Genomic DNA, 12,277 nt, shown 5'->3' with positions numbered 1-12,277 from the left:
AAAGTTACTCAAAATATTAAAAAAACAATAGGTTCTAGTTAAAGTTTTTTTTTGGAATCATCGGGGTAGGTTTCAACATAAGACATAGGAGTGGAAGTAAGGCCATTCAGCCCATCGAGTCCACTCCAATGGTATAAAATATGTACATATAATCAACACTTAATCAAAGTATTAAACAACAAGCATTTAGACCTAGAGGTGAAGCTAACTAGCTTTAGGGAAATGACTTCAAAATAGATTGTTCACAGCCCATTAACCACAAAATGCTGAAATAGAAATATTTGTATAACTTTAACACTTCATAACTAACTTTGTAACAGAAAGCGATGTTACAAATCCCACGGCAACTAGTTACAGTCGAATGGAATCCAGTGAGAAATAGAATTGAAGCTATCCTTAAGAAATAAGCCAGCCTGAAGGAGGCCTGAGGGAGTACAGCCAGTGACTTTGGAATGTGATGCATAGAAAGATCCCAAGGACTAGCAATTAGAGGGAACAACATGAGATCACAGAAACCTGGGGCTGTCTATAGGAATGCCCATCGTTGATTAGGTGTCTTATAAGATTGGGTATAGAAAATGAGGAACATAGTGATCATGTTGTATGTGACTGTTAACAGGAAGTGTATATAAATACTGCTGTTTATTGTGAACAGAGCATGTGTCACTAATCTATCTATTGATCTGAGCTAAACTTTGCTGAGGAGGAATTCAGGGAAGATCCTTTGGCCCCTTCCCTGCTTTAACCAGTTTCCACATGAATAAACTTCCAATTGTTTGAGTTGCGCCTGCCTCCCGAGTTTTTGTCCCACGTCAGGGGAAAACGCTCCCATATTCATTTGATCCTTCAAGCCTGCCCCCCCTCATTCCTGCACCCCCCCCACCCCCTTTGCTCATCAGGAATCTCCCTTCATCTTAAAGTAAAGTCAAAGACTCTGCCTCCCCCACCACTTATTCTGAAGACAGTTTCCAAAGTCCTCAGAGAGAGGTATTTCTGCTCATCTTCATTCTGAATGGGTGAACCCTGATTTTTACACAGTAATCGTTCCACTCCTCGGACCTCAGACCTTTCACAAGAGGAAACAGTCTCTCCATCACCACCCGAGACAGGCGACTCGGGATCCCACGTTTCAAATCAAGTCCCCTCAGCCTTCTGGATACGAGGTTAGCTCGCCTGCTAAAGCTTTAATAAAATCGAAAGTGAGGATTACAGATGCTGGAGGCCAGTTAAAGGGCTTTTGCCTGAAATAATTGTCCTGCTCCTCGGATGCTGCCTGACCTGCTGTGCTTTTCCAGCACCGCTCGAATCAATGCTTAATAAAAGTCTATAAAAACTACAATTCACATCAAAACGAATTTATGAAATCCTTCACTGGGTTTAATAGAATATGCAGGTTGGAGGACATTGTGCCATCACGATCACCTTGATAGGTATCATTTGAAACCTCTCCAGCAATGGTGTAGAAATATTCGAGTTAAGCGTCGCCTCAATGTTTAATCCATCTTTTAACATACTTGGGCATTGTAGGAACGCGAAATGGTGCCAATATAGTATTACGTTACTAAACAACCTTTTACCCTGGGGGTCGATGGCGTGCTCTGGCTCTGAAGCGCTCCAGTGCTGTTACCTTGACAATAATGAAATTCAGGGTCATCATCGAATTCGTTTACAGGGATAACCAGAGTGTTGAGGAAGGGGTGCATTCGGACTTTCAGAAAGTCATAAACGCTGATGCAGGCTGACCTCTGAAGATCCAGCCCATCACAAATGTCCAATGGCCTCCAGGAGGGATCAGTCTTGGGGTCCATGCTGTTTGTGGTTTACATAAATGGTTCAGACTTGAACATAGATTAGCAAGCCTGCAGATGATAAGGATATTTTGTGGGGGGGGGGGGCAAATAGTGAGGAGATATCCTTAGATTATAGGAGGGGGTGCTTTGTGGCATCCTGGTAGTGTCTCTACCTGTAAGCCAGGAGGCTGGGAAACAAGAGCTCCCTCCCTCCCTCTGTTTTAGAGATGGTAATTTCCATGAACCATTTCCATGAACCTGTCTGGACAAACTCTTGCAACTCTCCAGCAAAGGCAGCATTCTGGTAAACCCATGCACCCTCTCCAATGCTAAACCATTCCTCCTGTCCCGTGGAATCCAGAGCTGGTCAGACGGCCTGATAGAATTTAATTCGGGTACGTGTGAGGTCACGCACCTGGGTGAGACAAAGGAGGGAAAGTGAATACATCGCAAAAGGGACCACCCTGCAAAGGCCCGAGGTTTCTCTGATGGTATATGGAGGAACCTTGATTATCCAAACTTGGGATTATCCAGACAGGATCGCAAGGCGCTTGACTAGCGTGTGTTACCCAGCATTTGATTATCCGAGCAAAATACTCCTCGTCTGTGTCATTCAGATTATCGAGGTTCCTCTCAAAACCAAGTCCCTTAAAGTATCAGGACAGGTAGGTAAAGAAACCATTTGAAATACCTGCCTTTATTAGCAGAGGCATAGAGTTTAAGAACAGGGAGTGTACAACACATTGGTTCAGCCACATTAAGGTGTGCGGCTCTGGATTCCACGGGACAGGAGGAATGGTTTAGCATTGGAGAGGGTGCATGGGTTTACCAGAATGCTGCCTTTGCTGGAGAGTTGCAAGAGTTTGTCCAGACAGGTTGTTTTCATAGGAGCAGATGAGGCCAGGGTGTGGGGGGGGGGGGGGGAATGACTGAGATGTATAAAATTATGAGGGGCACAGGTAGGTAAGATGGGAAGAGGCGTTTTCCTTTAGTGGAGGAATCCATGCCCAGGGGTATTGATTTAAAGGTAAGGGCAGGAGGTTTAGAGCAAATGGGAGGAAAATAATTTTCATTCAGAAGGTGGTGGAGATCTGGAACTCACTGCCTGAGAGAGTGCTGGAGGCAGAAACCCTCCAAACATTGAATAAGTATTGGAGATGTCCTCCTTGTGATACCAGGCTATGGGCTAAGCGCTGGAAAATGAGATTAAGAACCGTGAGGTGATTGCTTTTTGACTGACACAGATTCAGCAGACTGAAGGGTCTTTTTTTCTGGTGCTGCATGACACCAGTGGGTAAAAAATGGCGATAAAAAAGGGCGAAACCGACAAACTCAGAGAAGGTCATTTGGCTTCAAGTGACAGCAGAGTCTGGAATAAAGTGATGGAAGGGATCGACAATGCTATCGCTTTTACAGCACCTCCCCACGCCACTATGAGGGCACCACTTGAGGAGCTGTGTGGGGTGCTGAACATTGACACACGCGCCACTTCTAACCTTATGACTGAGGGGATTGGGAATAATTGATGAAGGTGGTTGAGCCTTGCACACTTGCCTGAGGAACTCCTGCAGCTGAGATATTGGCTTCCAATCACTTCTAACCGCACATTATTCAAGTCAACTAAACCAACCTGCATCCAAATGCAGCGAAACCTGAATGGCATTGGATTGGTCAGCAGCAAGTAACATTCGCACCAGACAAGTCTCAGGCAATGACCACCTCCAATGAGAGAGAGAGTCTACCATCTCACCTAGACATTCAAATGGCGTTAATATCACTGATACCCCTGTTGGCGATATCCTGGTGAACTGAACCAACTTTATCCACACTGTGGCTTTTGGCCTCTTGTGGCACAGTGTTAGTGTCCCTAGCTCTGAGCCAAGAGGACCTGTTCCAGTGGAAAATATTTACGCATTGACAAGAGCAGACCAGCGTTTGGGAGCTCTGTGCTGAGTGACTCACGAAAGCCTGTCCACCGTCTACAAGTTAGCGGTGCGATGGAATAATCCCATCTTGCCCTGGATGGGTGCAGCCCCAACGACCCTCCAGCAGCTCAACACCCAGCCTGACTGGCTCCACGTCCACAAACAAGCATTCTCCTGCACCCCCCCAACCAAATTCCATCAACGCTAGTACCAGCAGTGTGTACCATCTACAAGATACACAGCAATAACTCACCAAAGCTCCTTAGGCAGCACTTTTCCACGCCTGTGACCTCTACCGTGTAGAAGGACAGGGACGTCAGACACCACCATCTGTAAGTTCCCCTCTAAGCCTGACTTGGAGACAGAATATATCAATGTCTCTGGACACCGTAATGACATTGTAGGTCTACCTACAGCACATGGACTGCAAGCTTCCCAAGAACAGTTAGGGATGGTGAATCAATGCTGGCTTAGCCAGTGATGCCATGAAAAATAAACAAAGGAAGTACAACACGCTTTCTGTGTTAGCTTGGCTTTAATAGAGCGCTTACCTCAACTGGAATCAAACCTGGGTCCCTGGTACAATGAGGCAGAGGTGCTAAGCAGATTCGCTACCACAGCCACATCTCCTTCCTCAGCGCCTGCCTACGGAACCGACTGATCCCGCAAGGACTGAGAAGGATGATGATCAGCCATGATCATAATGAATGGTGGTGCAGGCTCGAAGGGCAGAATGGCCTACTCCTGCACCTGTTGCCTATTGTCTATTGACTGCCGACTACATTCAGACCAACACAATTTGGACCTGAACAGGACAAACAGTTTGTACTACAAGGTAAAAACAATGACTGCAGATGCTGGAAACCAGATTCTGGATTAGTGGTGCTGGAAGAGCACAGCAGTTCAGGCAGCATCCAAGTCGATTTCGAAGCTACTTGGATCCTGCCTGAACTGCTGTGCTCTTCCAGCACCACTAATCCAGAGTTTGTACTGCAATCCTACTGCTTCCCTCAAATCCCAATTCTGCTGAGGCGCCTTGATCCCAAAGGATCAAAATATCGCCTGACTTCAAGGGCACTCTGTGCTTTGATGCATGTCAAGATTAGAGTGGTGCTGGAAAAGCACAGCTGGTGGAACAGGAGAATCAGGAACAGGAGAATCAGGAAGGGCTTTTGCCCGAAACATTGATTGTCCTGCTCCTTGGATGCTGCCTGACCTGCTGCGCTTTGCCAGCACCACTCTATTTTGACTCTAATCTCCAGCGTCTGCAGTACCCACTTCCGCCTCTTTGATGCATGCGTGGACCAGAGGTCTGAGAGCAGCATGGCCCCTAGCAGAACCCACAATGCACACTGGCGAGCCAGGTATCAATAGATCAGTGTCTTTCAATAGCAATGTCAACATCACAGAGCTGTCCATCGAGGGTACACCCATGTGGCGGTGAACGGGTAAGAATGGGTTAGCCCTGCTGGTTATGGACAGCGTGACTCTGGGCAACTTCCCACACCAATATTCGTATCACAGCCACACTGGAGCAGTCTGGCAAGGCTACGGCCAAATTTGAGGTGCACAAGTCTTCAGTACAACAGCCAGTGATACCGTCAGGGGCACTTTGCTGTATCCAAGGCCTTTACGGTCTTTTCTGGATATCACCGAGTGAATCGCAATGGCATTAAAAATCGTACGGAAGTGGGGACGAGGCAGGGTTGGGTTATCCCCTCAGCACTTCTGCCTGAGGACAGTGAAAGGTACTTTCTGCCTTGCCATTTGCACGGAGGTGTGCGGCTACCTAGGATGGGGTATCGACGGGCTTCCTTGACCTGGCAGCTGTTAGGATCAGAGGGGCCTCTGAAGAGCGGCCACGGTTGCATTGTGGAAAACAGGGGCTGCCAACGTACGCACAGCAAGCTCCCACAAGCAGCAGCAGTGGGTGAAAGTGGGCTGGAAGGCCAGGAAGAACTCCATTGCTCCTCTTTTAATTCTAACAGATTTTACATCCCCTTATAGGAGTGGCAGGGTTGTATTATCCCCATTACACCATTTAATGACTCGATGAACAATGATACCACTGATTGTGCAGCACTCCCTCAGTGGTGCACTGAAGGGCTCAGCTTGGATTACAAGCACCCTAAGGCTTGGTAAAGGGTTTCGATTTTCTGATTCACAAGGAGAGACCCCCCCCCCCCCCAACACTGAGCCAGAGCAGGCCACATACTGAGGAACCTTGATTACCCGAAGGACACAGGCAGGGAGCATTTTGTTCGGTTAATTGCATTCCGAACAATCGAATGCCAAATAACATTATTTAGCCAAGCATCGAGACCCTGCGATCTTGCTGGATAATCCGATACTCGGATAACCGAATGCCGGATACTTGAGGTTCCTCTGTACCCGATAAAAACATGTCCCATGTAGAAAGGAACATCTTGGAGGGGTCTTGTGAACAGGTTCATGTACTGACCAGTTTCCATCTTCGGATTCATTCACCCAGACAGTCCATGCTAATTCTCTCTGCTCCCACAAACATCCACTCACTTCAGCTCACCCAGTGTCAACATGGGAGTATGGGGCACTGTTGAGAGCGCTTTATTCTGCATCTAAATCAATGGTCCCCTTCTCCTGGGAGCTTGCTTGAGGGAGGTGGCGGACAGGGAGCTTGATGCTACAGCTAACCCCATGCTGTCCCTTGTTGTGGGACTGTTTGACGAAGAGAGGGAGGGTTTGACAGAAGATCAGAACAGCATGCCGACTTTTGACCTTGACACGAACACAAACTCCACGGGTGAAAGAAGTGATTCTAAAGATGTTGCATGACATGCTTTATTGGGGCAGGGTGGGGTAATCTTTGGGCTGAAATTAATTCATATTATACATTTTTCAAAAAATAAATTTAGTGCTTATATTACAGTTGAGCTCCACCACGGAGGTGCACCCCAGAGCTGAAGAAGTAGCCACTTGAAGATGCTGCTCTCTCAGAGCTGAGTGCCGCCTGCTCACCACCAGTCAAGCCCTCGACATCTGACAGAGCTTTCAAGTGGCAGGATGTGGGGGTGCCCTCTCGCCAGCCTCACCCCTGTGCAGAGGTCACTCCCTGGGATAAGCAAGGTTGCACAGATGGCCTGGTACAGCACACAAATCATTGGTTTAATTGTTACTGGTACAGTTTGTCAGATGTTTTTTTTTGTTTGGGGTGGGGGCGGAGGTGGGAAAGAGATTGTGTAATGGCTGGATCACAGAGCATGGTGGCAGCAGGAGGGAGAACATGCCTTTGGTCAGTATCAAGCAGCTCTCTCTGCCGCTAAGTGTAAATTGTCTTAAAAGGAATAGGAAAACTGGAGATGATGGAGGGAAGGAAGTGTGAAGTAAGACCGATAACAAATCTGTGCACTACATGGACGTAGCGCAGGGAGAGATTCTGACTTTAATACTGTGACAGAGGTAAGGGAGCATAACAGGAAAGTAGGCACAGAGATGGGGGGAGTGGTGGTGTGACCCAGATCACAGTAACTTCAGAGATTTACAAGAATGAAAACATGAGTTAAAAACTAATCTACACATATCAAGCAGGTCGTTTATGTACAGTTCTATACAGTTCACACTAACCTGCTCCATTAACAAAGAGCAGAAAAGGTTTCATTTACAGCAGGAGGGCCCGCGGGGGGATGGGGGGGGGGGTCCAGTTATTTTCAGGGGGGTGTTGGGAAGGGGCTTTGTGGGAGGTGGGGGGGGGGGGGGGGGGGGGGGGAGATATACGCCACATGTACAAACTTGCCATCCCGCCTTGGATGGCAAACGGAGCTCCAGCATGCACAACGAGGGCACCGCTTTTGAGACCGAGCGCAAGCTCAGCTCATCTCCCTCCCTCCTCTCCGTCTGGGTAAGGGCTGAGGGGGGGGGGGGGGGGTTGGGGGGAGGGAAGTGAGTCGTTTCACTTGAGGGAGTGCGGGTGCATCTGCTGAGAAACTGGAGTCTCTCGCTTTTCAGAGAGATCGCTTCGGTTTGCCAGCAGGACATTGCGAGCATCCTGCATGGGGATCTGTCGCGCCCACGGAACTGGCACAGGCTCATCCCCTGGACACGCGGCCTGGAGATACACGGGCAAAAGGATTAACCCCGGGGCCATTTGGGTGGGTTGCAGCCATCAAGGTAAACCCGACGGGCATTACACTGACACAAGCGCAGCAGCCTGGCTCAATAACAACTTGCTACATCTTAAAAGGAGAGGAATAATCACATTTGCTTTAAAATCAGAATTGACTGGAATGGAAGGGAACGTCCTCGCCAAAGTAAATGGAAGCATTCCCAAAGTCGGCAGCACTGACGCCGAGAGATGTAATCGTTGGTGTCTCAGTGCTGAATGGGTCGTCAGCACCTTGAGGCCCAGTCTTCAGGCACTGACTCCTCCCAGTGTCCCCCTATTCCCTGACACCCAGGGCAGCTTGAGAGATGGGGGTGAAAACCTGTTTGTTATTCCCTTGCCCCTGTGGGTAGGCAGCTGTAGCTCACCCAGTGCACTGGGGCCTTGCAGACCTACCTGGTGGGAGTGGGCACCCTTCAGGAGGGGTAATGTGACAGGATGGCCCTTGCTCAGCTTCACACCCAAAGGGATCCTATTCCAACAGCACTGCTCCCAGCCAAAGCACAGTGACGGGTGGACATTTGGGATGAAGCAGCTATCGAGGGGAAAGAGTTTTCGGCCTACGCATTCCCACCCCCCTTCCATCTCCAACCTCTGAAGACAGCAAGGTGAAGTCAGAAGAAGCAAACACTCTCTCAACACCAAACGAGTGAACCGTGAATGACACATTTAGGAGGGAATTACTCCCAAATTTCTCTCAATGTGCCTTCAGAACATATCCTGGTTGATTGTGACTATCTAATCCACAGTCCGCTTCCACTGCTCTCTAGTTTGTATAAAGGTGGACGAAGGTAGACATTTTACAGAATCATCCCGTCGTCTGTCGGGACTCATTTTCTTGTGTTTTCAATGTCTCCTCTTCTCAACAGCAGGGAGATTTGAGAGTGCTCGGAATGGGCATAAAGTCAATCAAGGGGGTCGTGCCCCCCTTGGTCACTACCCACTGATCCCGCTACCCCCACACCCCAAACCCTCACTAGGACACCTTACCATCCAAAGATTCTCAAAGCCCTCCAAGGCCTGGGGAGTACCAGGCTGAGCTTCCCCCTATGGGTGAGGAAATGAGCCATGATGCCCTGTGACTGATGCTTGACACTGCCCAGCACCTGAAGTGGATATGGATTTTTGGTTGGGGGGGGCGGGGGGGGGAATGCACCCAGCCAGAGGAGAATTAAAAGGGACAGCTCAAACCTTGAATAGGGGAGGGCACGAACGCAGGCAGAGGGTGAGCAAGGGGGCACATGTCCCGGCAGATTCAAAGCCCAGCCGCCCCACAACCCGACCTCAGGTTATGACACTGTCCATACATGGGATCCAGGGGGACAGGTGGGGTGAAGTGGATTAGGGGTTACAATTAAAACCAGTCCTTTAGGACGAGGGCTGGGGGGGAACAACACAGATCAGGCTGCACTCACCTTGACAGGTCAGCATCATTCACCAGCTAAAACTGGAGGAACATCTTCTGAAACTGATTTGGAAAAGGACCCAGCAGCTGGTGAGGGCAAAGCCAGAGAAGTGGGGGGGGGGGCACACAGGGAGATGCGGTCAGGCTGGGGCACGCACACGTTAAAAACCCAAACCAGGCGCCAACAGACTGCCGCTGGGTGTGCCCACTCTGGGCCAAAAGCAAGCTCCCACCGGTCACTTCCTCCCCCCCCCCCCCCCCCCCCGCCCACCAGCTTTCAGGGTCGGCCAACAGAGTGGACAGAACAGAAGGAAGAGAGCAAAGGAAACACTGGAGGGTAACGGGCAGGTCAGTGCCCCTCAAACAACGGGCGAGAGGGTGGACAGATCTGCCGGCTCCAGTGATTTCTGGAACTTTCTCTGTCTCCGGCCCAGACTCGGCAACCCGCAGACGGCAGCAACGGGTACGTTCAGACACTGCCGCCTGGTGTTTCCACGGTCTTCAAGTCCCATGGCCTCTCTCTCTCTCTCTCTCTCTCTCAGGTGGTGGTGAGGGGGGGTCGAAGGATGGGGTGAGGAATCTGGAGGAGGGTTGCCGATTCGGGTTGGGCGAGTGGGGATGGGGCAGGAGCTGGTCCTAGGCCAGGAACACCACGAAGACGATGAAGAAGACGGCGAGGATGAGGAAGATCTTGACCATCAGCCAGCGGTTGGAGGCGACGGACTGGAAGTATTTGAGGATCTCGGTGTGCGCCGCTGCCACGTTCAACTCTGTGTCCTCAACATTGGCATCAATCCTGCGGGGTGGGGGGGGGATGGGGGTGGAGGAGGGGCCGCGGTCAGAGTCTGGTGTCCACATGGCCTTTCACAGCAAAATCCACATACCACCTAACCTCCCCCCTCCGACCCCCCAAAACCCCAATCCACTTCCCCACACCAATCCACAAATCCCCCACCCACCCCATACCCACAACCCATCAAACCCTCACCCGCACACCCCCATTCCCTGAACCCACCCCCAACTCTGCCCCTAAACATCCCACCTATACACCCACCCACCTCTCACACCCCCACCACACCCCCCCCCACTCCCCTGATCCCAACTCCACCCCCAAAACCCTAACCCCACACACACCCTGACCCCCAGCTCCACCCCCAAAACCCTAACCCCACACACCCCCGACCCTCAACTCCACCCCACAACCCTAACCCCCACACCCCACTCCCCTGACCCCCAACTCTGCCCCCACACATCCCCGACGCCCAACTTTGCCCCAAAACCCTAACCCCCACACCCCACTCCCCTGACCCCCAACTCTGCCCCCACACATCCCCGACGCCCAACTTTGCCCCAAAACCCTAACCCCCACACCCCACTCCCCTGACCCCCAACTCTGCCCCCACACATCCGACGCCCAACTTTGCCCCAAAACCCTAACCCCACACACACCCCTGACCCCCAACTCCACCCCCACACACCCCTGATCCCCAACTCCACCCCCAAAACCCTAACCCCCCACACACCCCTGACCCCCAACTCCACCCCCACATACCCCTGATCCCCAACCCCACCCCTAAAACGCTAACCCCCCACACACACACCCCTGACCCCCCAACCCCACCCCTAAAACGCTAACCCCACACACACACACCCCCCACTCCACGACCCCCAACTCTGTCCCTAAAAACCTAACCCCACCCACACCCCTGACCCCCCAACTCCACCCCCAAAACCCTAACCCCACCCACCCCACCCACCCGACCCCCAACTCTGCCCCCAAAACCCTAACCCCACACACTCCCCTAACCACCACCCCACCCAAAACCCCCACCCCTGCAAGCCCCCCCAACACTCCCCAAAACACCCACCCACTTCCCTGCACCCCTCCAACTTCACCCCCAAAAACCCCCACCCACACACTCCCTTGACTCCCCACCCCCCCAAAACTCCCACCAACCTCCCACCCCAACCCCTCACCTCACCCCCCCAACCCAATCAGGACGCACGTCGCCCACCCATCCCACCAATAGTGAGAGACACGACACAGGTGGGTATGGGGTTGGGGAAAGGCCGAGCAAGAGCTTCACCCGAAGCCCCGCCAGTCAAATAGCCCGGCCCACCCCCTGAGGAGATGCTTTCCCCCGTCGGTCAAGGCTGGAGTATGGGCAGACTGGAGGCGGTGAAGCTCACGGAGGGGGTGCCCAATGGCTTGTTCTTTCACTCCCCCATCCAAGGCAGAGAGTCGCGGCCCGGGAAAGCTGCACTCCTGAACAGGGAGGTAGGCCTCATTCCCCACAGTACCCCCTCACCATCCCCCCCCACCACTCCTGCCCACCTCTGAATGGTCTCTTCTTGCTCCTTGACCATGTGTGCGAGCTGCTGGAAGATGGAGCCCAGCTCCACGATGGTGGCTTCAATGTTTTGCATAGTGTCCGCTCTGCTCTGGATGTAGGAATCCTGTGGGGGTGGGGAGGAGTGGGGGGGTGTTATTGAAGAGACAGTGAGAGAGAGAGAGAGAGACAGAGAGAGAGACACACAGAAACAGGCAGAGAGAGACACACAGAAACAGGCAGAGAGAGAGACACAGAGACAGGCAGATACAGACAGACGGGCAGAGACAGACAGACGGGCAGAGACAGACAGACGGGCAGAGACAGACAGACGGGCAGAGACAGACAGACGGGCAGAGACAGACAGACGGGCAGAGACAGACAGACAGGCAGAGACAGACAGACAGGCAGAGACAGACAGAGAGGGCAGACAGACAGAGGGCAGACAGACAGAGAGGGCAGACAGGACAGGACAGACAGACAGGACAGACAGACAGAGAGACAGAGACAAGGCCCCAGGTCACGCAGGCTGTTTCTTAAACACGATGAGCAGGTGAAAGTTAGGGAGAGGTAACCGGGTGGTCAAACGTGCTCGTGTCGAAGGTCAATCCCACCCCCACCCTCCCTCCATCTTGGGTGGGCACCACTCGTCCAAAGCAGCCTGAGGAAAGAGGTTCCCAAAAGCCCCT

The 12,277-nt window shown here is 51.8% G+C and overlaps 1 protein-coding gene across 1 annotated transcript in view; it reads right to left on the bottom strand.

Moving 5' to 3' along the window:
- Positions 1-8,975: 8,975 nt before the first annotated feature.
- The window catches only part of LOC140457019 (syntaxin-5-like), a 45,359-nt gene continuing 42,057 nt past the window's right edge, over positions 8,976-12,277 (bottom strand). Inside the window, exons 10-11 of the mRNA XM_072550921.1 lie at positions 11,594-11,715; positions 8,976-10,054 (exon numbers count right to left, since the gene is read on the bottom strand). Coding sequence (XP_072407022.1) covers positions 9,895-10,054; positions 11,594-11,715 — 282 coding nt within the window. The 3' untranslated portion in view covers positions 8,976-9,894. The remainder of the gene's footprint in view (positions 10,055-11,593; positions 11,716-12,277) is intronic.

This window comes from Chiloscyllium punctatum, chromosome 31 (genome assembly GCF_047496795.1).
Source record: "Chiloscyllium punctatum isolate Juve2018m chromosome 31, sChiPun1.3, whole genome shotgun sequence".
Classification (NCBI taxonomy): domain Eukaryota; kingdom Metazoa; phylum Chordata; class Chondrichthyes; order Orectolobiformes; family Hemiscylliidae; genus Chiloscyllium; species Chiloscyllium punctatum.
This window is presented reverse-complemented; position numbering and strand designations above follow the sequence as displayed.